This window comes from Eubalaena glacialis, chromosome 18 (assembly GCF_028564815.1).
Source record: "Eubalaena glacialis isolate mEubGla1 chromosome 18, mEubGla1.1.hap2.+ XY, whole genome shotgun sequence".
Lineage (NCBI taxonomy): Eukaryota > Metazoa > Chordata > Mammalia > Artiodactyla > Balaenidae > Eubalaena > Eubalaena glacialis.
The window spans coordinates 66,921,322-66,947,785 of record NC_083733.1 but is presented as its reverse complement, the minus strand read 5'-3'; the positions used below and the strand labels follow the sequence as shown (position 1 = coordinate 66,947,785).

General features: G+C 61.5%; 4 protein-coding genes across 5 annotated transcripts; 3 read left to right on the top strand and 1 right to left on the bottom strand.

Annotated features, from left to right (window-relative positions):
- Positions 1–254: 254 nt before the first annotated feature.
- IL11 (interleukin 11) lies at positions 255–3,593 on the top strand. Its single transcript, XM_061173941.1, has 5 exons — positions 255–374; positions 1,571–1,743; positions 1,913–1,999; positions 2,124–2,285; positions 3,268–3,593. Exons 1-5 carry the CDS (start codon positions 368–370, stop codon positions 3,436–3,438), a joined length of 600 nt encoding a protein of 199 aa, XP_061029924.1. The 5' UTR covers positions 255–367; the 3' UTR covers positions 3,439–3,593.
- A 1,716-nt stretch (positions 3,594–5,309) lies between these two features.
- GARIN5B (golgi associated RAB2 interactor family member 5B) lies at positions 5,310–9,321 on the top strand. Its single transcript, XM_061172529.1, has 8 exons — positions 5,310–5,459; positions 5,643–5,797; positions 5,874–6,132; positions 6,777–6,860; positions 6,947–7,050; positions 7,145–7,197; positions 7,297–7,373; positions 7,558–9,321. Exons 1-8 carry the CDS (start codon positions 5,310–5,312, stop codon positions 9,319–9,321), a joined length of 2,646 nt encoding a protein of 881 aa, XP_061028512.1.
- Positions 9,322–11,996: 2,675 nt separating this feature from the next.
- Positions 11,997–13,183, top strand: LOC133078770 (cytochrome c oxidase subunit 6B2). 2 transcript variants are annotated; one of them, XM_061173960.1, is made up of 4 exons: positions 11,997–12,134; positions 12,252–12,378; positions 12,783–12,883; positions 12,995–13,183. In XM_061173960.1, exons 2-4 carry the CDS (start codon positions 12,270–12,272, stop codon positions 13,043–13,045), a joined length of 261 nt encoding a protein of 86 aa, XP_061029943.1. In that variant the 5' UTR covers positions 11,997–12,134; positions 12,252–12,269; the 3' UTR covers positions 13,046–13,183. The 2 variants fall into 2 exon arrangements, with proteins under 2 accessions (XP_061029943.1, XP_061029942.1); XM_061173959.1 differs by having other exon boundaries at positions 11,998–12,134; positions 12,783–13,183.
- Positions 13,184–18,107: 4,924 nt separating this feature from the next.
- KMT5C (lysine methyltransferase 5C) lies at positions 18,108–25,637 on the bottom strand. The gene is made up of 9 exons (XM_061173853.1): positions 25,556–25,637; positions 23,695–23,829; positions 23,360–23,525; positions 22,883–22,992; positions 21,894–22,057; positions 21,725–21,744; positions 19,842–19,978; positions 19,574–19,734; positions 18,108–19,291 (listed from the first exon to the last, which is right to left on the bottom strand). Exons 2-9 carry the CDS (start codon positions 23,802–23,804, stop codon positions 18,792–18,794), a joined length of 1,368 nt encoding a protein of 455 aa, XP_061029836.1. The 5' UTR covers positions 23,805–23,829; positions 25,556–25,637; the 3' UTR covers positions 18,108–18,791.
- Positions 25,638–26,464: the final 827 nt, after the last annotated feature.

The following is a 26,464-nucleotide window of genomic DNA, read 5'->3' as shown; positions in this document are numbered from 1 at the left end:
CCCCCTTTCCCTTTTCAACTTTTCCAACTTTTCCTTCCGTGCCCTCCTCCGAGCGCGGCGGCGTGAGCCCTACGAGGCAGCCGGCTCCGTCGGAATGGAAAAGGCAGGCAGGGAGGGTGAGTCAGGATGTGTCAGGCCGCCCTCCCCTGCCGCCTGCCCCCCGCCCGCCCGCCCCGGCCCCCTATATAACCCCCCAGGCGCACACACTCCCTCACTGCCGCGGCCCTCTCTGCTCACACGCACATGCCTCCCCTCCCCAGGCCGAGGCCCAGCTGACCCCCAGGGCTCCCACGGCAGCGGACAGGGAAGGGTTAAAGGCCCCCAGCCCCCTGCCCCCTGCCCTGGGGAACCCCTGCCCTGTGGGGACATGAACAGTAAGTTGGTTCAAGCTCCCGGAGGGGGGACAGGGAGGGAGGAGGGAGGGACCGTCGGCGGGAAGGGTGGGGAGCAGACAGACACAGCGGAATCGGACCGAGAGACGGAGGAGAGCGAGGGAGCGATGGGGAGGCGGAGACGGGGCGAGCGGGAAGGAGATTCAGAGAAAGCAGGAGGCCTAGAGAAGGGACGGGCAGAGCGAGAGATGAAAGGACGGATCAGAGACGCGGAGACACCGACAGGGCAGCGCGAGGCAGAGAGAAATGGAGACTCACAGACAGAGACAGACGAATGCCAGGGGGTGATCCCAAAGGGCCCGGGACCCCCCAGGGAGTCAGCGGGGACCGAGAGACGCAGACTCCCAGGGACCTCAACAGAGAGGCTCCGGGAGGGAAACTGAGGCAGAGAGGCCAAGGAGGTGAGAGCAAGCCCAGAACACCGACCCCAGCTACGGGGAGGAAAGACAGAGGGAGACACAGGGGTGCAGACAGAAACAGGAGAGCCAGACAGATGCGGACGGACGGGCGGACAGACCGCGGCCTGGGAGGGCCCAGGGGGCGGGCTGGGGGTGTGCTGCGGGAGCGGGGCGGCCCGGGGGTCGCTGATTGGCTGGCGGGAGGGGTGGGCGGGGCCGCTGGGGGATGGGCGGCCGCGGAGGGAGCGGGCCGGAGCCCCCGAGCTGAGCACCGCCGGGTCCCTCTCTCCCCGCCGCGAGCCCGGCGCGCCCGCGCCTCTGCCCCTCTCCGCCCAGGTGTGCTGTGGGGTATCCCCGGCGCTGCGGCCCGGCCTTCCGCGGTCCATTCTGGTGGGGCCTACGCGGGGGTCTCCCGGGGAGGGGTCACGGCCCCCGGACCTCTGTCCAGGTCTCCTTCCCCTGCTCTCAGTCCGGCTCGGGCTCCTGAGCCCCGGGAGGGGGCAGGTTCTGGCCTGTGTCTCCCCCTCCTGCCCCGCCCCGGGGCCCAGATTCCGGCGTCCGGGGGCGGACGGGAGACGCCCGGCCCGTCTACCCGCCCCGGGGCGCGTCTGCTCCGACGGGCGGGGCGACCAGAGCCAGAGAGGGAGAGGGAAACCAGCCCAGGCCCTGCGACGTGCCCTGGGCGCTCCGCCCTGGGACTCAGAACCCCCACCCCAGCCCGTCCTCCCTCAGACCCCCCAGTCGGGCCTGAGCCTCCTTTCTGTCCTCTCCCTCCCTCAGGTGTTTGCTGCCTGGTCCTGGTCGCGCTGAGCCTGTGGCCAGGTAGAGCTGCTGCCCCGGGGCCACCTCCTGGCCCCCCACGGGCCTCCCCAGACCCTCGGGCTGAGCTGGACAGCGCCGTCCTCCTGACCCGCTCTCTCCTGGCGGACACTCGGCAGCTGGCCGCACAGCTGGTAGGAGAGGCTGGAGGAGATGGGCTGGGGCCAAGACCGAGAGCGGGGAGGGCGTCTGGGCTACCACGGTGGCAGAGACGGGGGAGAAAGGAGTCCGGGGCTCGTGGTGGGGGATGAAGGGACCCCCGGAGCTGGGCAGGGTCCCTCTCACGGTTTCTTTCCCCCCAAGAGAGACAAATTCCCAGCTGACGGAGACCACAACCTGGATTCCCTCCCCACCTTGGCCATGAGTGCGGGGGCGCTGGGAGCCCTGCAGGTAAGGGCAGGGGATGGGTCAAAGGTGGGAGCTGGGCGGTGAAGGGGGTGCAGGGGGTTAGGGGCTGGAGTGGGCAGGTGCCAGGTGCTCCTTGACGCCACCCCCCACCCCGCCCGTCCCCCAGCTACCAGGAGTGCTGACACGGCTGCGGGCAGACCTGTTCTCCTACCTGAGGCATGTGCAGTGGCTGCGCCGGGCAGGAGGCCCTTCCCTGCGGACCCTGGAGCCCGATCTGGGCGCCCTGCAGGCCCGGTTGGACCGGCTGCTGCGCCGGCTGCAGCTCCTGGTACGATCACCTGGCTCTGAGACCCCAGGACCCCAGACCCCAGGCCTACTCCGAGACCCTCACCCTGTGTCCCTGAGGCCCCAGACTCCAAAATCCTGCCTGGAAACTCTAAACTCTCACCCTGAGACTCGGAAACCCCATGGTCTTGTTACTCCAAGACTCCCATCCTGAAGCCCTAAGATTTGAGAATCCAAACCCTCACCCCAAGACCTGGAGACCCCGGTCCCAAAACAGGAGGAATCCAGACCCCAAGCCCAGGAAACTCTGAACCTCCAGACCCTGAGACCCACCCACATCCTGGCCCTGAGATCCTGACACATCAAGACCCCAGACCCTCAGATGATGCACCGTGACTCAAAGCCAGCCTGCAGACCCTGGTTCTGCAAACCTCAGATCTCAAGGACTTGGACCCTGAGATCTCAAACTAGAAGACCCCAGACCCTGAGCCCTGGGTCCCCAAGAGCTCAGATCTAGGTTGTGAGCCCTTAAGACCCCAAGACCCTGACTTTCAAAACCCCAGATTCAAGACCCTGAGATTATAAGACTTCAGACCCCGGTTCCTGGACCTGACCCCAAAGACCCTGTAACTCAAATTCCAACTCTCAGCTCTGAAACCCCAGACTTGAGACCCCAGCTCTCACACATGAGTCCCTGAGCTTGATCCTACAATGAGACCCCACATCTAAGACCTCGGCCCCAGGATCCTGGCCCTGATGCTACAGACCTCACCCCCAGCCCTCTGAACCTGGCCCTAGAACCCCAGCCTTAAGACCCCCACCTTTTGGCCCCAGCCTCAATTTTCTGAACCCAACGTCCTGAAGAACTCCCAACCCAGACACCCCACCTCACAGGCCAGAGACACAGTGGAAATATGCAAGCTGGACCTCCCCAACCCTGATTCAGTACAGGCTCCAAATACCCGCTTCCCCGGACCCTAACTGCACCCCTGGCCTGATGTTAACCCTCTGTCCTCTCCTGACAGATGTCCCGCCTGGCCCTGCCCCAGGCGCCCCCAGACCCACCGGCACCCCCCCTGCCTCCCCCGGCCTCACCCTGGGGAGGCGTCCGGGCGGCCCATGCCATCCTTGGGGGGCTGCACCTGACGCTCGACTGGGCTGTGCGGGGCTTGCTGCTGCTGAAGACTCGGCTGTGACCCTCCACCTAGAGCCACCAGCGCCCTTCAAAGCCAGACCTTATTTATTTATTTATTTCGGGACTGGGGGCGTGGTAGCCAGAGGACTCCGCCCTCACCATTGTCTCCCTCTAGTTAGAGACGATCCCTCCAGGAGACCTGGGCAGGGGGGCATCTGTGCCTTATTTATACTTATTTATTTAAGGGGGTGGGTGGGAGGCAGGTGGACTCGGGAGTCCCTGAGGAGGAGGGAACTGGGGTCCCGGATTCTTGGATCTCTAAGAAGTCTGGCCACGGTGTCTCCCTGACCCCCACCCCTCTGGGCTTGGGCAGGAGCATATATTATTTATTAAACAATTACTTTCTGTGTTGGGGTGGGGAGGGAGGGGGAAAGGAGGCCTGGGTTTTTGTACAAAAATGTGAGAACCTTTGTGAGATAGAGAAGAGGGAATTAAATTTGTCAAACACATCCACTTAGAGGTGATTTCTCTGGGGGCCAGGGGCTGGATGCTGGGGTCCCTGGGGGTCCCTGCGTGGACAGGGAAGTAGAGGGGGAACCATCAGTCCCCCAGAGACTGTGAGTTCTTAGTCTCGCAGTCAATAAATAAATATTTAATGGATAGTTCCAGAAGGTTACCCTGTGACCAACAGAACTTGTACAGGACAAGGCTGCAGGCTCAAGGTTGTTCATTATGGCAGTACTTACAACACCAAATTGGAGACAACCCTGATGTCCAACAGTAGGGGATGGTTATATAAATGACAGTGCATCCATGTGATGGAATATACCAGCCATGAAGAGGGATGCTACGGAGCCTGCTTTAGGCATAGAAGAAGCAGGCCACAAGGCTACAAACCACTGTGTGATCCCCATTTTGTATAGATACATATAATCCATGGATTATTTAAAAATCCTAGAAGGAAATACACCAAAGTGTTGACTATGGCCACCTCAGGGTAGAAGGTGGGGGTGGGATTGTGGGTGACTTTCGTTATTTGTGCTTCTCTGTACTTTCCAGAATTTTTACAATGACCATGTATTTTGCATGACACATAAAAAAAATAATAACCACTATATTTAGAATGACAGAATATCAGCACCCCCCCACCCCAAAAGCCCTCAGAAGGGGACAGGAATGACCATTTACTGTGCGCCTGCTCCGCGCCATGCCTTAAGTGTGGGGTTTTACTTACAGGATCCCGTGCATCCTCCAATACCCACCAATTTTACAGATGAGGGAAGCGGAGGCTCCTCAGGGATGCCTGTCGTTTAAGGCCACACAGCTAGGGAGAGGCAGAATATGATTTTGCCAAAGGTCTGGCTTATTCCAAACCTCATGTCCCTTTCTTTATAACCAATGTACAGCAACCGTTGCCACGGACACAAACAAGTTAGATACAGGGAAACTGAGGCTCCTGGGGGTATAGACCTTACCCGGGGTCTAGAGATGGGTCAGTGGCAAGTTGGGACTGTAATTCAGGCCTCCCCTCTTAAGAGTCAGAAACCCTTTTGTTTAATTATTCACTTACAACATCCCAGACGGACCCTCCCAGGGCCCCGGGTTGTCCCTAGTTTGGGTCTGGAGCAGGGGCTTCTGATTCACCCACCCCAGCCCTCAAGACTCCAGGACAGGTTCCTGGAGGGGAAGGGAGCTGAAGGCCCCTGGAGACTTCCCAGGAAGAGCTGCAACTGTGTCCGATGAGGTCACAAAGCTCCTCCACCGAAGGCTCCTCCCCCAGGCCAGGGCTGAGCACCCCTGCAGGGCCATGTCCAAGCCCTGGGGAAGCTCCATCCTCTGGAACCGCTGAAGCCCGAGGGGCTGGGGCCGATGGGCTGGGGTGCCGGCACCCTGCCTCCGTGCCCCGGGTGACCGACACTTTCTGCAGCCATCATGAACCGGCTCTGGAACATCAGGCGTTTGGAGCCACTCCAGGGACCCCTGAAGTGGGTCCCCACCCTGGGGGAGCTGCAGAAGACCCTCCAGAAGGGCGAGTACTTGCCCCTCCGCCCGCTGCCCATGTTCGAGAGTAACTTTGTCCAGGTCCCTGGCTCCCTGTGCCCTGGGGGCAGAGAGGGGCAGGAGGGAAGGGAGACCCCCTGGGTTGGGGGATTTGGGCCCAGGAGGGCACAAGGCAGCTGGGGGGCTGGTGGGGGAGTCTGTGTGGAGGTGCCAGCGGAGCATAAGAGAAAGGAGTGGTCCCAGCCCCTCTCCCTGGACCCCCAGGTGACCAATCGAGGGGCCCCAGCGTACGTGCACCACAGAACCAACCGAGTGACCATGGGCGTGGCCGCATCCCTGCCAGGCCTGGTGTTGCCAGACATCCTGCTGATGGCCCAGCCCCCCGAGGGCAGGGAGTGCTCCAGCCTCGTCCTCACCAGGTGCCTCCATCCCCCCATCCCCTGCCACCTCGCCCCCATCTCCTGCTCTACCGCTTCCATCTCCTGCCTCTGCTAGGATGATCCCGCTGGACCTGGCCCACCTCTACGTCCACGACCTGTCTGCCTGGCGCCTGAAGCTGCGTCTGGTCACGGGCCGCTACTATTACCTGGAGCTGGACGCCCCTGACAGTGAGGTCAGCTTCCTGTTTGACCGCTGGATCCGCCTCATCAACCTGCTCCAGCAGCCTGCCACCTCCCGGGCTCCCAGGACCCTGCACACGCCCCCCATGGACCTGGGTCACGTGGCACCTCCTACTTCCACCTGGCGCCTCCAGGTGGGCCCTGACCCCACAGACCCCTGGGGGCAGCTATGATTCTAGATTCGAGACGGCGCCAAGACCAAAAGCCAGAAGTACAGGAGCCCCAGGAATGGAGCTGGGGGCCAAGACCCCTGGCTCTGAAGGAGGAGGAGGCCTGCACTCCAGAGTCTGAGGGAGGAGGGAGCAGGGGCTGGATACCTGGGTCTGAGGGGGGAGCGGCTGGGGGCCTGGACCCCTGGGTCTGAGGGAGGAGGGGTTGGGGGCCTGGACCCCTGGGTCTGAGGGGGGAGGGGCTGGGGGCCTGGACCCCTGGGTCTGAGGGGGGAGGGGCTGGGGGCCTGGACCCCTGGGTCTGAGGGGGGAGGGGCTGGGGGCCTGGACCCCTGGGCTGGGTAGGTAACGGAGCTGTGGAAACCAGGAAGATCTCACCCTTCGTCACTGCCCCTCTTCTTGTCCACAGGACCCATCCCACCACAGACGTTCAGGTGAGCTGGCTCTGGTGTCCATCAGGCCCTTCCCTGAGTCTCAGCTTCTCCTCCACCAGGCACGGACAGAGCCTCAGCATCATCCCCCTCTCTCCCCTGGCCGAGCCCCTCATGAGTCCCCTCTGGGCCTCCCCCCCGCACCGTGTCATCCCCATCGGGGTCCTTGACCTGAAGTGTCCCCCTGTCTTTCCAGTCATGATTGTCGAGCCCACCTTTCCTTACAAGATTCTGACAACTCAGAGACAGAGGAAGGCCAAGGTGAGCGGGCCCCGGTGGGCCTGGCGGGGAAGCGACTGATGGGGCTGCACCTCCTGACTGCCCTCCCTCCCTCCTCCTGCTGCCAGACCCTCAAGAGCAAATTCAAGTCTCAGGCCGTGGGTGACTCCGTGCCTCTCGTCTGGTCGCAGCAGGAGCAAGCTGACACGAGAAAGAAATCTACAGAAAAGAAGTAGCCTTGGGGCCTTGCTGCCGTGCAGGGCAGGGGGGAAGGGTGGGGATCCTAGTGCTGAAGCCGCCAAAGTCACACCAAATTGCCCTTACAGGTCTCAACCGGACCTCTCCCCTGAGAGACCTCAAACCGAAATCCAAGTTTCCGGTGAGCACACCCCCCTCCCTCTGCCTCCATGAATGGACCCCGAAATTCTGACCCTTCTGCTGAGAGCTCAGCCTGCTTTCTCCCGCCCCACCCCACCAGAGAAGCCCAGCATCACCATTTGGACCATCTTCAGCATCATTTCCAATACACCTGACCACATGGCATCCTCTTCCAAGGCAGCTATATACTGAGGGCCGGGGCCAACTCTAGAATCGGAGGGAGGAGGGCAACTCACGGTCTGAGGGAGGAGGGGCTGGGGGTCTGGACCCCTGGGTCTGAGGGAGGAGAGGGCTGGGGACCTGGGTCTGGGCATCTCCACTGGCCCTGACCATCCTTCCCCTCCCCTCCATCTACCTACAGGGTTGCTCTGATTCTGAGGGGGCCACATGCCTGGCAGGTTTACTTGAGACCCCTTCACTCTGTATCTCGGAGGACAGCCCTGAAATGCCCCTGCTGGGCTCCTGTGATCACTTGGATATGTACCCGTGGCAACAGGACATGGACGACCTGATGGACCCGGAGGCCAGCACCTTGTCCACGTCCTCCCTCTGCCCAGCCGCCTGCCCTCCTGACTTCCGCAGGTGCAACGAACAGGCCAGGCCTCTGGACTCCGTGCAGATACTGTGGCCGCCGCCCTCCCAGAAGCCCCCAGCCATCCCTGCTGCCTCTTGTAAGGCTCCATTCATCCTTGACCAGTCCCAGAAGTTCTTGGCTGTACCTGCTCCATCCCGGAAAGCGCCAGCTTTTCCTGCTGCTCCCCAGGAGGCCCCAGCCACACCTGGCCCATCTCGGAAGACCCCACATGTACTGGCTATTCCCCACAAGGTCCCAGCTGTGCCTGCCAAATCTCGGAAGGTCCCACATGTACCGGCTGTTCCCCACAAGGTCCCAGCCATGCCTGCCCCATCTCAGAAAGCCACACATGTATTGGCTACTCCCCACAAGGCCCCAGCTGTGCCTGCCCCATCTCAGAAGGCCCCACATGCACTTGCTGTTCCCCCAAAGGCTGTGTCCCCCTCTGCTCCAAACAGGAAATCTGTGTTCCTACCTACCCTGTCCCAGAAGGCTCTGACCTTACCTACCCAATACCAAATGACATTGGACCCTGCCACCACTGGCGTGTTGCCTGTGGGAAGTCACGGAGGAGATGTGCTTGAGCAAAGCAAGCCTGAAGGGAAGCCAGAGCCCGTGGTGTTGATGGGCACCCAGGAGACAAACACAGTAGAGATGAGGACTCAGAAAACATCCCTGGAGCTGCCTTTCACCGCCACCGAGAAGGAGTCAGAGGAAGTCCTGGTCAGCAGAGCCCAGGATATCACCGTGGATGGCTTGAAGGGCAAGGGCAAGTTGGAGGACAAAGTCCGCAGGATGAAGGAGGAGATCTCTCTGGACATGCCGGGCTTCAGATCCAAGGAGGTGGGGCAGCAGAAGAAGTGGGTCAAGACCCAGGAGCTGGCCATCGAGGAAGCCTCGCAGGGGCAGACCAGGCCCTTCTCAGTGGAAGGCCTCACCCTTGACAAGCTGATGATCATTGCCAGTTCCAAGGATCCCTCCTTGAGATCAGCTCTGGTCAATCTGCCCTCCTGGCTCTCAACCCAGCAGGGGTCTGCCATGCCAACTATGGACACGGTACCCCTCAGCACCACCAAGGTGTCCTTGCTGGAGGAGACGCCGGTGGTGGTCAGGGAGCAGCCACAGTTGGGGACCTGGGCGAAGGGGAACACGCATCCATGGGCGGAGGTGGAGGAGGTGCCCTGGGACCCAAAGGGGCCTTCCAAAGCGTCCCCCTGCCCCAAGCGTGCCACCAGCAGCCCCAAGATGAATGTTGCCTCCCTGACTCCCATCCCTCTGCCCTCAACGAGGTGGGAGGATGTAACCGAGTCGCCTGCCTCGCTGACCCCTGTCTCAAAAATGGAGGCCAGGGTCTCCCAACAGCCCAGGAGAGTATCTCAAGAGCCCAAGAGGGTGCCGGACCAGTGCCCCATGGCCACAGTGGGGTCGTCCTTGGAGATTCTCTTGCCCAGTCTCTTGGAAATTGAGAGTATGAAGGACACGGCCTCCAAGGTGGAGAAGATAAAGGAGGAAGTGGGCGTCTTTGCTACTTCGCCCAGGTATTTGGGGTGACAGCTAACGTGTATTGCCAACTCTGTTATCCACGAGGTAGAGAGGATCATTCCTTCTTTTTTCACTTTCCTTTGTGCTCTCAGTGTATAGTGAGTGTCGACTATGTGCCAGGCATCATTCTATGCGCTATGGACGTGGCATTGAGCAACTTGGGGAGGGGGTGCTCCTGGCATCTTTTGGGTAGCGTCCAGGGATGCTGCTCAACATCCCATAATGTACGTGATGGTACCCCACAGCAAAGTATGATCCTCCACAAAATATCAGTAGTGCTGAAGCTGGGAACTCTGACAATAAAATCCACAGCAATTATATTGTACATTATTAGCTGATAGGGCTCCGGGCAAACAGCAGGGTAGGGAGGATTAGGAGTGGGGGTAGGCAGCTTCCAGTATTGGATTGGGTGGTCCAGGAGGGCCTCAGTGAGCTAATGTCATTTGTGTAAAGATCTGAAGGAGGGGAGTGAGGAAGCCATGTGGACATCTGGGGAAATTCATTCCCTTCAGAAGGAACAGCCACTGCAAAGTCCCTGAGGCAGGAATGTGCACGATGTGCTGGACAAGAGGGAGCTCCAGGACAGCCCAGAGTAGGAATTGTGGTCACAGGGGTCACGAGGGTGGCACCATCATGTGGGGCCATCTTAAGTACTTTGGGTTTGACGCTGAGCAAACTGGAGGGTTTTGAGCAGAATGGCTGGAATTGCTGTATGTTAGAAAGGACTCTCTCTGGCTGAAGTGTGGAGAAGGTAGAGGAGGAAGGGTGGACGCTGGGAGAAGAGTGGGGAGGCAGTTGCAATGACCCAGGCAGAAGATGATGGTGGCTTGGACAAGAGGGGAAGGGATGGAGGTATTGAGAAGTGGTGGGGTTCCGGAGATACTTTGATGGTTGAGCCAACGGATCAGCTCATGGATTGGGCATGTTGACATGGCATTGAGAGTGACTTCAAGGTTTGGGATCTGAGCCACTGGGAAGATGCAGCAGTCAAGGAGGCTGTGAGTGGAGTAGATGTCAGGGAGAAGATCAGGAATTCCATTTTGGACATCTTGATTCTGAGATGTCAGGTGAGGATGCGGGGTATGCAGCTGGACATATGAGTCTGGAATGATTTGGGGAATCATCAGCAAATGGATGGTTGCTGCAAGCTATGAGACTGGAGGTCACCAGCGAGTGACTGCAGGTGGAGACAGAGGCCAAGGTGTTTAGGGAAAGGGGAACCATAGTCAGAGAGAGTGAACACGGAACAGCATCCTGAACACCAAGTGAAGAAAATGACGAGGAACATCGTGAGAGCAGCTATGTCAAATGCTGCGAGCAGGTGAAGGAAGACAGGACGAGAGAGGACCTCTGGATGTAACAGCAAGGAGGTGACCTGGTGGGGACAAAGACCTGAATGGGGCAGGCTTAAGGGAGCACAGGAAGTGGATCACCGTGCGGCAACTCCTGAAAACATGTGGCTGAGAGAAAGGAGCCAGACACAAAAGGCCACATAGTGTACGATTTTCGTTTGCAAGAAATCTCCAGAAGAGGCAAATCCGAAGAGACAGGAAGCAGATTGGTGGCTGCCAGGAGCTGCAAGGGATGGGAGGAACGGGAAGTGACTGCTTAATGGATTTGGGGTTTCCTTTTGGGGTGATGAATATGTCCTGGGAGCTAGGTAGTGGTGGTGGTTGCACAACATTATGAATGTAATTCATGCCACTGAATTGTACACTTTAAAATTGTTACAATGGTAAATTTCATGGGATGTGTATTTTCCCACTACTTGTATACATACATATGTATGTAAAGAGGGGAATCGGAGAGGAGGAGTAGACCAGCTCTGTCCAAGTGATCTGCTGGAAGGGGAGGAGGGACCTGAAGAGGAAGCTGGTAGAGGATGTGGGACAAAAGAGGGCTTCTTAAGAGGAAAGAGATATTAGTGCGCTTGGATGTTGGGGCAAAGGATCCAGAGTCAGACTTGATATTAAGGAGGCAGGAGGGAGAGAAACCTAGGAGGGACACTGGTGGAAACGCAGATTCCAGCTCAGGCTTGCCGGGCCCTGGAGCAGGACCGCGCCCCCCGCCCCCCATCAGCATGTATTTATTGAGCAGTCACTACTCTCTCCCTGCCGATCCCCCAAAGCCCTCTCTGGCTTTCTCTCTCTTTCTCTCTCTCTCTGCAGCATGCACCGTTCCCAGCGGCCTCAATAGCGGGATGCGGGGGACTCAACCTCAGTCGCCGAAGTGTCCAGAGGAGCCCAGCGGGGCCAGGTAGCCCCTGAACCCTGCAGATCAGCCTTATACCTGGAGCTGGCGTCCAGGAGCCCGGACCCCACCCTGTCTCTTTCCTCTTCGTCACAGGCCCCTAGGTGTTGTGCACCTCTACTGTTAAGAATCAGGGTGCTGAAAAGGCCGGGCGGGGATGCTCCTTCTCCGGTAGAGACCAGAGCTATCTATATCTTTATATGGGGGGGGTGGCGGGGGACGGGTCGAGGGAGAGCCCGCGTGGTGGCCCAGCTTCGCAGAGATTAAAAGCCGGAGCTTGAGACTCGGCAAGAGCAGCGCCCGGGTGCCTGTGTGTGCGCGCCGTACCCAAGAGGGGGTGTCGGGCCGGAGGTGGGAGTCGCGGCGGGGGAGGCGGGTCCACACCGACCCCGCCCCGCGACCCAACGCAACGGCGCAACGGCGTCCATTGGCTGGGGCTCCGGGGGTCCCAGCCAATCCGGCCGGGAGGGACGTGTTTTTCCTGGGCTGGGACCCTCGAGTCTCAGAAGCGAGGGGTTCCCCGGACGGAGCCACAAGCACAACTGATCCAGTGACCCGCTGACAACAGCCTGGTGAGGGCAGGACGGGTGGGAACGGGGGCTGGGTTTCGTGGTGGGGGTCAGGAGCTGGGTGCGGGTCGGAGCGATGGGCGCCCCCTAGGCCCCATGGAACCCCATCCCTCCCCGCAGGAGCCGCCGCCTTCGTGGATGTTGGGTATTGATTGCCCAAAGCCCTGCAAGGAGAGATGGCCAACGCCACCCTTCGACCCGCGCTTCCCCAAGCAGAACCAGACCCGTAACTGCTACCAGATCCTGGGTAAAACCTCGCGGGCCAAGTTAGGGGGAGCGGGTGAGAGAAGGTGGGAGGCAGGAAGGGGCGCGCCCCACCTGAGGACGAGGAGAGGGTCCCGGACTCGCCGCGGGGGCGGAGACCGTTGGGGTGGGAGGTGGAGCGGACCACGGTCGGAAGGGGCGGGGCCTACCTGGGAGGGGAGGGGCCTTGTATGAAAGGGGCGGGACCGATCAGTGGAAGGTCGGGGCCTATTCTGGAGGCGTGCGATCAAGTCATGGAAGGGTGGGGTGAGAGGACAGGCGAGGCCTTGCGGGGAGGAGGCGGGTCTGCGGCTGGGCCTTTCTGGAGGGCGCGGCCTTGGCGTGGAGGGGGCGGGGCGTGCTTGAGACCCCGCCCACCTGCCCGCTGCGCCCCGCCCCACTCGGCAGATTACCATCCCTGCGTCAAGAGGATGAACCGCCGCGGGAAAAGCACACAGCCCTGCGAGTATTACTTCTGCGTGTTCCACGCGCTGTGCCCCATGAGCTGGGTGAGCGGACAGAAGGGCAGCGCACAGACGGGCCGGGCGAGGGTGGATGGGCCGGCTGAGTTGAGTACGCGCCCGCTCCGCACCTTCCTCGCTCCTACCCCCCCACCCCAGGTGCAGCGCTGGACCGAGATCAAGGACGGGACTTTCGCTGGCAAAATCTAACGGCCTGAGGGCGGCTTCTCCGAGGGATCAGTATCAGTGTCATCACCCCCGATTCTCTCGTCTTCCGGAGAATGGGCCCCACCACCCCAAACCCCGCCCCATCTTTAAGCCGCAAATAAAGCTATGTTATTGCTGATATTTCTTCTTAATGTCTGGTCAGTGAGGTGCGGGGGCGTCGGGAGGTCCTCCCTGTCTGTGCCCTGCAACCAACACTACTGGTTCTAATCGTGGGAGGGGTGAGGGAGGACTGGGCTCCATCAGGGCTGGTACGGAGCGAGGACAGTCAGGGAAGGAGCAAGCTGAGCCCCCCGCTCCCGCCCCCTTCCCACCTTCCCCCCTCCGGCAGGCAGCAGTCTCTTCTCAGCAGTGTCCCCCTTGGCTCTTTGAGTCCCAACACTTGCCCACCAGGATGGTTCCAGGGTCCTCCTGCCTCTCAGTCCCCACACCTACCTGTCACCCAAGTCCTCCCTCCACCTCCTCCTTCAGGATCCTCTTCCCCTCCTGGACCACCTCCCCAGCTGGCTCCTGGACTTCCTGCCCCACCCCTTCCATCTCATCTCAAGTTCCAAGGAGTCTTTTATATACCACCCAGCGCGGACCCCATCACTCCCTCCCCTGCTCCCGACCCTTCCTGGCTCGCCGCCACTCCCTCACTCCCCTGTCCCCTTTGACTCCACATCCCTCCCAGTACATCCCCAAGCCCATCACATGAGCCCCTCCCAACAGGGTGCTCTGCACGGGTCCCCCAGGTCTTTGGAGCGCCCTGTCCACAGCCAGGAGCAGCCTTCTCCTCTGATCAAACACACGTCACTTCAGTCTCTCCTGCCAGCCCATTCCTGACTGAGAGCTCCTCCAGGACGCTCAGAGCTCCAGGATAAATTCTTCTTCACTCCCGCCCCACTCGGGCTCTGGGCCTGCCCTCAGCCAAGCTCAGGGACCACAATGCTGAGAGTCATCCTGATTCCAGATGCCCCTCAAAATGTCACCTCCCCCCCCCCCGGCCCCAAGCCAGGCTGAGGAGTGACCCTTGACAGAGCTCGGAGCCTGGGGCTTCTAGCCTGCCCTACATGGGCATGAATCTTGGGCATAGGGGTGGCGGTGGATTTGACTTTCTGCCTGAAGCTGTCAGCCTCCTGGGGCAGTCTGGACCCCCAGACTCTGCCTGAAGTGATCTCATGAGGTCCCCATTCAACCCCAGGGTTCAAAAGTGGCTATTACTAATCATACAACAACTTGGTGGCCCTGGACAAGCCTCCTGACCTGCATCACCTCAGTTTCCCCAGCTGTCAACAGAGATGTTGCAAAATCCCGTTATCAGGAGGGGTGGAATGATGGGAGGGGCTGGGTGAGCTCAGGGGAGAACTGGCTCCATCCACTCCCCTCACCCCCTCTATGCTGCCCTCATCCCCCTACCCAGGGCACACCCCAGATGTGCCATCTCCCAGGATGGCTCCACCCGAAACCTTGGCCCCGGGCCCCCTCTCTCAGACCACAACCTGAGAGGCAGAGGGGCAAATGAGGGCATGGGGTGTGGACTCAGACAGACAGGCTGGAAGCTACAGGAGGGGGTGAGTCGTTCATGTGACCTCCCCCGACCTGCAGACCTCTGGCCTGCACAGAGGTGGCGCTGCTGCAGGAAAGAAGGAAAGCCGTGATGCCACGCAGGCCAGGCAGCTCTGAGTCACCGAATGAATGGGGCTGGCGGCTGTCTGAGCACTTGGTGAGGTCATCCAGGTAGCATCCAAGCACAGGGCCTGACACCTGTGCAGCCACAGCCAGCCTCCTGACCTCACCAGAGCGCCAGAGCTGGCAGTGCGTTCTCACCCTGTGGGCCAGCAGCCCCTCCCAGTTCCCCCTTCTTTCCCTCTGGGGCCAGGATCCCTGCCACCATCCCTTGACCGCTCCTGGGACATTCTTACACTGCTGGCTTCCCTTCTGGCCACCGCTGCCCTATGGATGCCTGAGCCCAGGGCAGGGCCAGACCCACTTCACCTCCAGCTGGCTGGGCCAACACTCTCAGGCCCCAAACTCTGGCTCTGAACACCTCTTCCTAGGCTCCTGGGCCATCTTCGCCCGCCCACAACCTGAAACCCCCAATGTCAAGCTCACTGTCCCGAAACAGCCTCCCAGGACAAAGGGAACTGACTTCCCCATCCCTCCTCACAACCGGCATCCCTGCTCTCCTCCTCCTCTCCCTCCTACCCCTCTCCCAGCCCCAGCCCATCAACCGCACACTTACCCTCTTCCCCTCCCTCTGCAGCTCCTTCCTCCCAGTCTACTGAAAGGGTCAGGTGCTTCCCGGTCAAAATCACAAAACCACTCGGTGCCCTTCACCCTTTGCTCCCTCCAGGCACTGCTCCAGGCACTGCTCTGGCCCTCATCTCCACCCACCCCCTCATCCCATGGAAGCCACTGCTGAAACAAGCCCTGAGTCTCCAGTGGGCACGGCCCCAGCCTCCCCTCTGGTGCCTGCCTCTTTCCCATCCCAAGGATCTCAGAGCCTGCTTGAGCTCTGAGAATCGGTTCAAGTCCTGGCCCTGAAGCTTGCCAGCCTTGTGGCCCCAGACAAACTTCCTAAGCCCTCTGCACTGTGGCCTTCTCACCTAAAATACAGTGATAACAACACCTAGACTTCACAGGGCCGTGGGGAGGGTGGCGCCGCGTCCCCAGCCGGAACAGTGTCCAGTGCCGCTGTCCTCGGGCTGTGCGGGTTCTCTGTCTACATAAATAACTTGAGGCACTTAAGAGTCCTCATGTCGTCCCGATGCTGGTGCCCAGTATCATGCTGGAGGCGGGGGTGATTGATCGTCAGCTGCCCTCCTGGATCAGCACCCCCAGGATGACCAACACCATCAACAGGGCCCTGGAGCTCCTGCAGGCATCTGGTCAGCCCCGTGCACAGGGTAAAAGCACCAGAGAGCTCCCCCAAGGGGAGAAATGGGATCCAGGATTGGGATGTCCTGCCTGGCTCCCCTGCTGTCCCAGTAACCCAAGGAGGGGAACTTAGAAAGCTTTGGGGAAGGCACCGCAGAGTGCGGGGCTTCCTGAGACTCTGGCCGGTAATTATTTCCTGTTTCTTTCAACTCCCTCCTCCTCCTCCCCCAGCCAGATTCCCCATTTCCTTGCTCTGGCCCCCATGTGTATGATGGGGTTCTCAGCTTGAGCCTTGATCCTTCGACCCTCCCCCTTGGCTTCCCAAGCCCCAGCTCCACCCGAACATCCCAGGGCCCACCAGCTCACTGGACCCAACACGCACTCCTCTCGCTTCCCTATCGTGGTTGGGGCTCCATCTACCTGGTGGTTGAGGCAGAAACCTGGCAGCAAGGTGGGCTCTGTCCACGTACCAGCTGTGCGGCCTCAGGCAGACGTTCCTGCCCTCACGACTGCCTGCAAAGGCAGGGGGGTGATCTTGGTAGCGCTGCTGTGAAGGTTGATGCCAGGATGCACAGGACTTGCGATCAGTGTCAGCTGTATTGTCCTGGAGGTCTTCCTTCCCCGTCATCCTGTCACCCTAGCCCAGTGGTTCCCACTGGGGGCTGGCTTCGATCCCTAGGGGTACATTTGGCAATGATCACAGATATTTCTGTCACCACTAAGGGGATGCTACTGGCAACTCGTGGGTAGAGGCCTGAGAGGCCACTCCTCCTCCTATGACACAGGATTAGCAGCTCAAGACGGCAGCAGTGTTGAGGGTGAGAGACTCCGATCACTGGTTTCTAATCTTCGTGTTTTGGGTTCCAGACACTTTTGAGAGTTGGATGAAGGCTCTAAACCCTCTGCGCCATGAACACGCCTGTGAATATGCAGTTACTACATTTGAAATAGGATTCCAGGAGGTTCTTGGAACCTCCAATGTCCATCCAGGCTAAGACTCCTTACTCTGCTGTCATATTTGTCTAGAAGCCATGAATTTCTGCTTGTCTAGAGGGACAAGTTCTTTAGCGACTGTGTCAACCATATCTCTTCATTCTCTTCGTTGCCACTTGCTGACTGGGAGGCCCTCTCCCTCATTTTTAACCTGAGGGAGAAAACTAAGAGGGTTCAGTAGGATTTGCATGGAAGAAAGACATATTTTCTCATTCTGAAAGGGATGAAGCAGGCTATACATAAATAATATGAATTTTAAAGTAAAAAAAAAGTTACCTGCTTTGAACTGTCCCCATCCCCATCCCCAGGTCCACTGTGGAAGTGCCCCTTCCTGGGCCATCTCCTCGGCTCACCCAAGTCTTCCTGCAGCCTCTCCATGTGTGTTCACCCTCTCTTCTCAGCACCCCCATGTCCCTCATGCATATGGCCTGGCCTCGTCAGCCTCCAGGGTAAACTTTTCCAAGGCTGGCCGACATGGAGGAGATAAACTGGGGCCTGCAGCCCACACACAACCCTCAGACGTTCCTGGCTTGTCCTCATGAAATGGCTGTGAGGCCTCAATGAACAAGAAAAACATATCCACAAGATGCTTTGCAGGGGGTGCCTGGTACCAGGAAGCACTCACTAATTGTAAGCTGTTAGTATTTCCTTCCGTAGAATGGGGGTTGAGGTGAGAATTAAGAGACGATGGGGGGAGTTCCCTGGTGGCCTAGTAGTTAGGATTCTGGGCTTTCACTGCTGTGGCCCGGGTTGAATCCCTGGTTGGGGAACTGAGAACTGAACTGGATCTGAAGAAACAAGAAGATTCACTGTCCTGGCCTCACAGAGCCAGGCCAACTGAGATGACACACGTGAGGTCTGGGAGGGGCTCTGACTTCAGACAAGGGTGATCTGGCCCCAGATGACCTGGGACAAGTCACTCTAATTGCTGGACCTCACTAATCTCATCTGAAAAATGGGGAGACTCCACACCTGGGTGAGAAGATGGGACTGAAAGCGTTCTTTATGAGCATAGTTTGCGCCTCTGTACTCTGCCATCCTCAGAGCCCACTGCCCTTCCACCCTTCCAAAGCTTTCAGGGCCCAAAGTCTGGGCTGCTTCCTCCCGGTCTGGTCTCCCCAGCAAGGCGGAGGGTCTCACCCTCCCAACGGACATCACTTCAAAACGTAAATCAAGATGAAATGCTTCCCAGGGCACTGCTTATGACAAGGTTTTAATAAAATAAAATAGAAAGTTCAAGTGCTTCCAATCCCCCAACATACCCCATTCTGGTGTGGGGGAGGGGAGGGAGCCCCCACAGCCCAGTAGCACCAGGGATAGCACCATGAGAAAGATGAGGTCGCACCAGCCTCCCTGAGACCCACGGGGGTGGTGGGGACGTGCCCCTGGCCGCCCCCTCGTCGCCCCCCACCTCAGACACAGAGCCTAGAGCACACTGACTCCCCTCTGTAGGGCAGTGTCTAGGGAGCGCCAGCCCATGTCAGTTCCACCTCCTCCCGAGGCCTGGGCTTCTTTGGAGAAGCCACGGGGCGGCCCCCACCCCTTATGGCTTTGCTCCCTGGGCAGGAGAAGGCGGGCGGGGAGGGAACAGCTCCTTCAGCCCTGAGGCCGGGGCTGGGGTGGGAGGGCGGCAATGGCCAGGGCTCCCTGCTAGGATGGGGGTGGCTCAGGGGTCAGCAGTCACGAAGGGTCAGGGGTCAGATCCCCGGGGGTGTCCAAACCAACCCGCCCCCGGGGTCAGAGCTGTGCTGGGGTTGAAAGTCAACGCCCTCCCAGAGGTCCAAGAGCTCCTTCTGGAGGTCGGTTACTGAGAACTCAGGGCGGAGGGGACCAGGAGGGACGCCCTCCTCTCCCAGCCTGGGCCTCCCTGTCCAGCCCGTCACGGCCCATCACCGTTGACATCCAGGTCAATGGAACCATGGCTGACCACCAGCCGCAGGCGCTTGGGTGGGGAGAAGGGGGCAAAGGCAAGGGCCTGCTTGGGGATGGGGATGGGGCCTGGGGTCCCGGCGGGGGCGGGGGTGGCAGTGGCAGGCTGGGCCGGGGCCACACGGCTCAGGTCCACACGTACCACGTAAGGCAGCCCATAGCGCCGGGCCCAATGCCAGTCCTGCTGGGGGGCCCAGCGGGCACGGGCGGCCGGCCCCAGGGCCACCAGGGCCTCTGCCTGCAGGCAGCAGTGGGGGCCACAGCCTCCCCATCGGTGCAGGGAGACGCGGGCAGCACGCAGAACGGGGGGCGCCGGGGCCCGCCGGGGCTGGAGGCGTCGGCGCCTCCGGGGACGCACCCGGAGCTGGGGCTGAGGCAGCCACTGGAGCCAGAGGGGCGAGGCATCAGGGCGGGCGCCGCAGGGCGGGGGGCGCAGGGGCTGGCAGGCAGCTGTGGAGGCCCAAGGGAGGGGGAGCGGGGAGAGAAAAGGGCAGCTGTGTGAGCAGGGCCTCTCCAGAGGGGAACAGCTCCCGCTCAGGCCAGCCGCCGCCCCCGATGCTCTTCAGAGGGGGACAGATGAAGAGAGGGATGCTCAGGAGTGAGGCCCTGTCTGGGGGACCGAGTGGGGGTACCAGGAGGAACAAGACGAGAGGAGGGCAGACAAGGGGCTGGGGATGGGAGAGCAGCTGATGAAGACAGGCCAACAAGACCGGGTCCCCGCCCCGCGCTCACCGCAGAACGGGTCCCGGCGCAGCGGGGGTAGGTGGGCACAGGCCCGGGGGCCGTGCAGGCCTTGCTGCAGCCGCCGCTTCGTCTCCCGGAGCTCATACTTGTCCACGGGCCGGGGCGGCAGGGGATCCTTGGGCTGCAGTCGGAAAGCTCCTTCGCCTCTCCTGAGGATGGGAGGGAAATGAGGAGGGAGGGAGGGGTGGGCCCTGAGGATGCACTTCTGGTTCCCAGGATCCCGGGGACCGTGTCCCTTCCTGCAGGCCATCCCCACCTCTCGCAGGTGTAGCATTCACAGTGCTCATTCTTTTCACCGAAGAAGCCTTCGCCGTAGAAGCAGGTCACCTCGTCCCCCGGCTCGATGTCCCGGAGCACCTTCACGCAGGCTGCGTTCCCATCTGCAGGGACGAACTGGGGGCCAGGAGGCTCAGCGCCCTGTCCTGGGGGTGGCCTGGCTCCACCCCGCCTGGCCTGGCACCCTGGCCTCAAGGGTCCCCCGGGGACGGGCAGCGGCCGAGAGCCCAGGGAAGAGCCCTGCCCAGGGCCTGCCCTCGGCATGCACTCCCTGACCCTCCCCCGTTGTGCTGGCTCCCACCCTCCCTGCAGGACATGACCTAACCAGGCCCTGGCAGCGCGCACAAGAACCGCTCCCTCCAGCACTCCTTCTCGAGCTCCTCTGACACACCCTGCCAGCCCGCACCTCAGTGGCCGAGATGTGCGCCTCGGCCTGGCTCTGCCGCCTGCCCTTCCCGAGGCCAGTGTCCACCCCGCAGCCCCAGTCTGGGATCGCCACCCCTCTCGCCTGCCTGCTCCTCACTCCAAGTTCCCCATGTGGGAGAGGCGGCACTCCCATCCATCCGTCCATCCGCCCGCCCACCCATCTGTCCATCCTAGCCTGACACACACCTGGGAGTGGCCCTGGCCGCCTGCCCACCCGCCTGACGCCAGGACAACTGGCCGGCACCTCCTGAGTGGGCAGTGTCGGCCGTCCTCTTTCCCTCCCTCCCTGAGACCCCAGCTGCCCCTCATCACCTCTGCGCAGCTCTGGCCCAGGCTACCTGCCAGCCTCAGCCCATGCACTGCCTCCCTCCAGCGCTGCCCCCGAAGCTCCCAGAGCCACGGCACTAGGGCCTCTGAGAACCAAGCCCCCTTCACTCACCCCGTGGGAGCCTCCACGGGGCACACCCAGCTCGCGCTGACACACGAGGCGGGAGCTACTGTGCCTCCTCGCCCTCCAGTGTGGCGCCTCCCCTCTGGGATGCCCTAAAGCGGCCCCGTTTGCCCTCAACACCTAGGAAAATCCTACTCCTCCTTCAACGCCTGGCTCCGGCGTCACTTCCATGCAGCCTGCGGTTCCACACCACGAGGTGGCTGACCCCCGCCTCTCCGAGCTTTGCTTCACTCTCCATCCTACCCGGCGTCTGTGCCCCGAAATCCACGCAACGGTGTGCAGAGTCACAGGACGCTGACACACACCCAGCCTTCACAACTGGCCCAGGAGGCACGTTCTCCCCGTTTCCCATCCGAGAAGAGAAACCAGGGCCGGGGCGGCAGAGCCAGGACTCAAACCCCCCTCACACCCCTGGGGCCCCAAGGGCGGCCAGGTGAGCCCCACGCTTGGCAGGGTGCACACCCAAGGCCTTACAGGGGCCATCTCCCCGCAACTCCTCCCTCTCACGTGCTCCGTGCTCCACACGCAGCACAGGGTGGGGGGTGGCCTCCCAGAACCTCCTATCAGGAGGAGTCCTTGTCCTCCAGGGCAGGGCTTGCTCTGACCCCGCCCCCGGAGGCCCTCCCCAGCCTCCTGCTATCACAGCTGCCGTGGGTGTCTCCCTGGGAAGCCCGGGGCCCACGGCACAGGCAGGGGCACTTTGTGTCTCCCCATCACCACACTGCCCCCAAACTGGCCCAGCTCCCAGCCCAGATTCAGAGGGGAGAATGCGGCCAGCAGGTGGCAGCCTGGGTTCCAGTGTGACTTTAACCAGAGCCCCTTCCTCCCTCCTCTGACAATCGCAGGCACAAGCGCCAGTGCTGCCCAGCCAGGGGTGGGAAACTGCTTTGTCAGGTGGGGAGACCCGGGACAGTTTCTGCCTATTCACCGACCAGAAAGCCCCTCCCTCGTGCCCATTCCTGGGAAGGGGGGTCCCCAGGTCTCACCTTGCAGTTGGGTTTGCAGTCTGGAGCCAGTTGGGGGTTGCGGGGAGAGAAGAGAACTGGGTCAGGGAGCCAGAAAGCCGGGGCACAACCCCTCCCCCGCTGGCTCCTCGCCCCCCCCGCCCCCGCCCCCTCTCCCCTCCGGCCCCCCCAGCCCCCTCCCTGTCCCCACCGTGGTTGATGAAGGCGGCCGGGCCGAGCCACAGCTGAGCACTGCGCTTGCGGGTGGAGTACATGATACTGAAGTCGTTCTCCCCGGCCCTCAGCAGCCCCTCGTCGGCCTCCCGCAGCTCTGCGATGCAGCCCACCAGCAGCTCCAACTTCTCGTTCTTTTTCCTGCCCAGAAGCCAGGTGGTGGGTCTGTGAGCACCTCCCTGACCACCAGTGCTGGGGACAGGGGCCCCTCATCCCAGGCCTCCGGCGGGAAGAATCGATGGGACGCACCAGCCACCGCGTTCCAGCTCCCGAATCTCTCCCGCCGTTGCCTCTACCCCTGCGGCAGGCGCGGCACCCTCCACCTCCTGAAAGCCTGACCCGCAGCCTCTCCCGCTCTCGCTTCCTCCAGCCTCCAGTGCCCACTGCCGCGGCCTCCCGCAGTCCAGTCCCGCCCGGAAGTCCCCACAGGCGCCCCTGCACTCTTCACTAGACCCTTCGGCTCATCCTTCGGGCCTCAGCCTAGGCCTGGCTCCCAGGAACACTCTCCAAATTCCCGGGCAGGCTCAGGACTCACTGAGCAGCTGTGATCAGCCCTGTGCGCTCACTCAGCTACCACCTGCCTTCCCGCTAGAATGTGAGCAGTGGGCAGGGTCGTCTTGTTCACCGTCCTGCCCCATACCCAGCAGCGATTGCTACGCAGCAGGGGCTCCAGTCGGGATGAAAAAAAGGACAGCACAGTCCTGGGCGCAAGATCAGTCCTTTCTTGGCAGCCCCAGAAAGCCTGGGTCTCGAGGGGATCTCATCTCCCAGCAGGGCCGTGGTGGGCCAGGAGGGTCTTGGGGGACCAGACCCGGCCTCCTTTCTCTCAACACAGACATCTTCGTGGCCCTGTCCTGAGTGCCCAGTCTCCTCCAGAAGGGAGGGGGTCTCCTCTCCCAGCAGCCCCCAGGGAGGGATGCCTCCCGTCAGGCCTGGGGCCCGGGGAGGCATGTTCTGCCCTCTTACCAAGTGCGGGTAGACACAATCTTGGCTCCATTTGTCTCCATGGAATAACGGGTACAGGGCAAGATGGTGAAGCCGCTTTCAGGCAGGAAGGCTCGGAGGTAGCGATAGATCTGGGGGAGGTGAGGGGTGGGCGGGGTGAGGAGGTGGGGCGGGGTCATCCTCGGCCCTCTCTCCTGGGTTCTAGCCCTGCTCTGCCACTGACTCGCTGTGTGGTCTCAGGGAACTCACTTCCCCTCTCGGGGCCTCAGTTTCCTCATCCGTCGAATGAAGAAGTTAGACTGCATCTCAGAAGGCCCCCCAGCTCTCCTTTCCTAGGATTCTCTGAGCCTTGCCTCAGATGGTCCCAATGGCTAGGAAGTCAGGGAGTCCCGGGGAGCTGCGCTGAGGGTCTGCCCAACAGGGCGGAGGACCCCGGACAGGCAGAGGAGACGGGGAGAACACGAGGGCCGAGGGGAGGGAAGGGAAGGGCTCCCTCACGTGGGTCTTGAGGGCAGCCTCCTGCCGCGGGCCCCGGCTCTGGAAGTAGTGGGCCATCCAGCCTCCCAGCGTCAGGGCCCTGTACGCAGCCTCCAGGTCCCGCTGCCTCAGGAAGGCCTCCAGCGCTGAGCGCAGGTGGTGCTGTCGCCGCAGGGGGGGCACGGGGCTGGGGGAGAGGGCACGCCTGGGTCCCAGGGCCTTGGCCTATTCCCTCTGGGCCTTCCCAGGCCCCACCCCCACCCCCACTCGGAGCTGAGAGGAGGATGGGGCTGAGGGGTGGCAGTGGAAGGGAAGGGGTCCCGAGCCCTCGGTCGCCCTCCCCCAGGTCGCCTCACCTGACGTTCATCTTATGGGTGCGGAAGCCGAGGTAGGGATCCAGGACGAGGCTGGTGGCGAGGTCGTCATTCTCACACAGTTCCCTGGCTGTCACTCTGTCGGGGCCCATGGTGCCCCAGGCACCATGCTGCCTCCTGCGGAGAGTGGAGAGCTCAGGGCAGGGGGAGGGGCGGCGCCCGGGGCGTGTGCCTGCTCTATGTCACTTATAGGTTGTGTGAGACTTGGGCAAGCCCTTCGGTCTCCTCATCTATAAGGCAGGGAGAAAAGCAATACTGACTTCACAGGGCTCTCGGTGAAGGTGAAATGCAACAAGTGCTTCTGACAATGGGGAGATCCCCAAAGAAATGCCAGCCACCATCGTTAGCAGCTGCATCTCCTCCAAGCACCTATGACAGCCCCGCCACGTGCACACACACTCGCAGACCCCGTGCGCACACGCAGATTCCCCAGGACCCCCATACACACCACACACACACACACACAAACACACACACACACGCAAACGTGCCAACTGGCCCACGGAAGGCTGATTAATTGGCAGTCTGGGATAACCCTAAAGGCTTAGTCCTGCAGGCGGTGGAAGTCAGGGGGGACCCAGCAGCTCCACCTCTGGCCCTCACCGAGGAAAAAGCCAAGGCTTCCTGCCCCACCACCCATCCCCACTCTCTCCTGGCCTTGGCCTCCACCCCCATCCCCAGTAGCCCTTGGGAGTCCTCAGAAGGCTCTGGGTGAAACCCCAGGCAGCCCGAGTCGGGGGCGGGTGAGGCGAGGGAGAGCAGAGGAAGGCTCCCAGCACCTGCTCTCTCTCCAAGGATTCCGGGGGAGGGAGGGGCACAGAGGACAAAGCGGGGGGAGGGGGGGAGAGGAAAGGAACGGTGTGGAGAGGCAGAAGAGGCCCATAAAAAAAGAGGAGAAAGACGGGGATTAGCAAAACGAAACAAAACAAGCCTCCTAACCCCGACTGCAGAGGGCCTGGTGGGCACCGACACCACGGTGCTTCAGGGAGAGCAGATGGGGGACAGCGAGGAAAGGGGAGCTGGAAAGAGATCAGGAGCTAGAGCAGCTGGGAAAGGGGGTCGAGAAGGCACGCAGGCTGGGGATAAATAAAGAGGGGGCGCTGCGGGAAGGCGCTGGGACAGAACGGAAGCTGCAGAGGGGCAAGTGGGTAATACGGACACCACAGGGAGGGAGCTGGGGCAGGGAGAAGGGGCGGGGGTGCCTGCGGGGGAGACCGAGGGCTGCGGGAAGGCTTGGGGATCCAGGGAGGACCCCAGAAAAGCTAGCAGGGAGACCAGGGGTCCAACGAAAGTAGAGAAGGACCTGGAGATCCAGGGAGGGTCCTGAGATGGTATAGGGGGGCCTAGGGGTTCCAGAACGGGGCTTTGAGAAGCAAACAGGGACAGGGGAAAGTCCTAGGGATCCAGGGAGCAGCATAGAAGAGCCGCGAGAAGAGAGCCTGGGCTCCAGGGAAGGACCTGGGTAGGCAGTGAGAATCCAGGGGAAAGGCCTGAGGTCCAGAGGGAAATTGGTGGAAGCAGACAGGGGCCTGGGGAGGCAGGGAGAGTGCAGGAGAAGGGCCTGAGGTCCAGGGAGGGGAGTGTAGAGTCAGAGGGCGAGCTGAGGGTCCAGGGAAGGGCCTGGAGCGCGAGAGCGGGGCCTGGGTAAGGAAACACAGGAAAGGGGCTGGGCGCCGAGAGCAGCCTGAGGCTCGCCGAAGGGCCAGGAGACGTGGGCGCCTGGACACGAGGAGGGGCCGGGCGGGGCGGGGGACAGTCGGGGCTGGGGACGACCGGGAGCCAAGGCGGCGCGGGGCGGGGGCCGAGAGGGGGCTCAGAAGTCGGGCCCCGCGCCGCCCCTCACCCGCTTCTCCTCCTCCTCCTCCTCCTCAGGCGCCCGCGCTGCGGCTGCCACCACCTCCCACAGCCTTCTCCAGCTCTCCTCAGACACGGTCGCCGCGCCTCCCGTCTGCCCAGCCGGGCCCGCCTCACAACGGCCGTTACGGCCTTCCATTGGCCAAGGTCGCCGCCACTCTTCAGTCGCTCTGAAGCTTGCGCCACTCCCATTGGCCGGGCTCCGCTCTGCCCCTCCCCGCCCGCCCCACGGTCAGCGCCCCTAAAAAGCTCCGCCTCGCCCTCGCTGCCGTCGAGAGCCGCCAACTGCACCCAGTGGCTGCCGCCGCTGTCCTTCCGGCGCTGCCATGGAGATGGATCCCCGCCCACGGCCCAAAGTCGACGCCCTCATTGGCCGAAAGCGCCGTCGCTCCGGGCGAAACGCGGGTTTGGGTCGGGTTATTTGGGTCCAAGTGGAAAGAGGGCGGGTACCGCCTGCTCTAGAGCCCTCATGTGATTGGTTGGCCTTGGAGCGACTCATGCTTCCATTGGCTAAGGTCTCCGCCTGTCACCATCGAGTCGCGACCTCCCTGTTCCTTTTCTGTGGCGAAACCTTCGACCACCAGAGGGAGAAAGCAGGGGAGGACGGGAGGGGGGGGTGAATGCGCGCGCACCTCCTTCCCCCCCGCCCGTCTGGGCCAGCGGTTGCCAAGGCGACAAAACTTTATTGACAACCCTGCCCGGTACAAAGGGCTTTTCGCTCTCTTCCTCCCTCCTAGACCACCTTCTCTTCCCCTAAATAACCTGTTTAATTTTGAGTACCGACAGTAACACTCTGTGGGTGAAAGGGTCAGAAAGAAGGAGATTGATAGGTGGGGGCTTTGAAGAAAGCCCTGACTCATGGGGAGCTCCCATGGGGCACCCCCCCACGCCCACAGTT

Coding starts and splice junctions, on each gene's coding strand:
- IL11 (XM_061173941.1), top strand. Junction 1,744..1,912: donor GGCAGCTGGCCGCACAGCTG/GTAGGAGAGGCT, acceptor TTTCCCCCCAAG/AGAGACAAATTCCCAGCTGA. Junction 2,000..2,123: donor GGGCGCTGGGAGCCCTGCAG/GTAAGGGCAGGG, acceptor CCCGTCCCCCAG/CTACCAGGAGTGCTGACACG.
- GARIN5B (XM_061172529.1), top strand. CDS start 5,310: ATGAACCGGCTCTGGAACATCAGGCGTTTGGAGCCACTCCAGGGACCC. Junction 7,198..7,296: donor AACCGAAATCCAAGTTTCCG/GTGAGCACACCC, acceptor CCACCCCACCAG/AGAAGCCCAGCATCACCATT. Junction 7,374..7,557: donor ACATGGCATCCTCTTCCAAG/GCAGCTATATAC, acceptor ATCTACCTACAG/GGTTGCTCTGATTCTGAGGG.
- LOC133078770 (XM_061173959.1), top strand. CDS start 12,270: ATGTTGGGTATTGATTGCCCAAAGCCCTGCAAGGAGAGATGGCCAACG. Junction 12,379..12,782: donor TAACTGCTACCAGATCCTGG/GTAAAACCTCGC, acceptor CCCACTCGGCAG/ATTACCATCCCTGCGTCAAG.
- KMT5C (XM_061173853.1), bottom strand. CDS start 23,804: ATGGGCCCCGACAGAGTGACAGCCAGGGAACTGTGTGAGAATGACGAC. Junction 21,745..21,893: donor GGCCGCCTTCATCAACCACG/GTGGGGACAGGG, acceptor AACTGGCTCCAG/ACTGCAAACCCAACTGCAAG. Junction 19,979..21,724: donor ACTGCAAACCCAACTGCAAG/GTGAGACCTGGG, acceptor CCTGGCCCCCAG/TTCGTCCCTGCAGATGGGAA.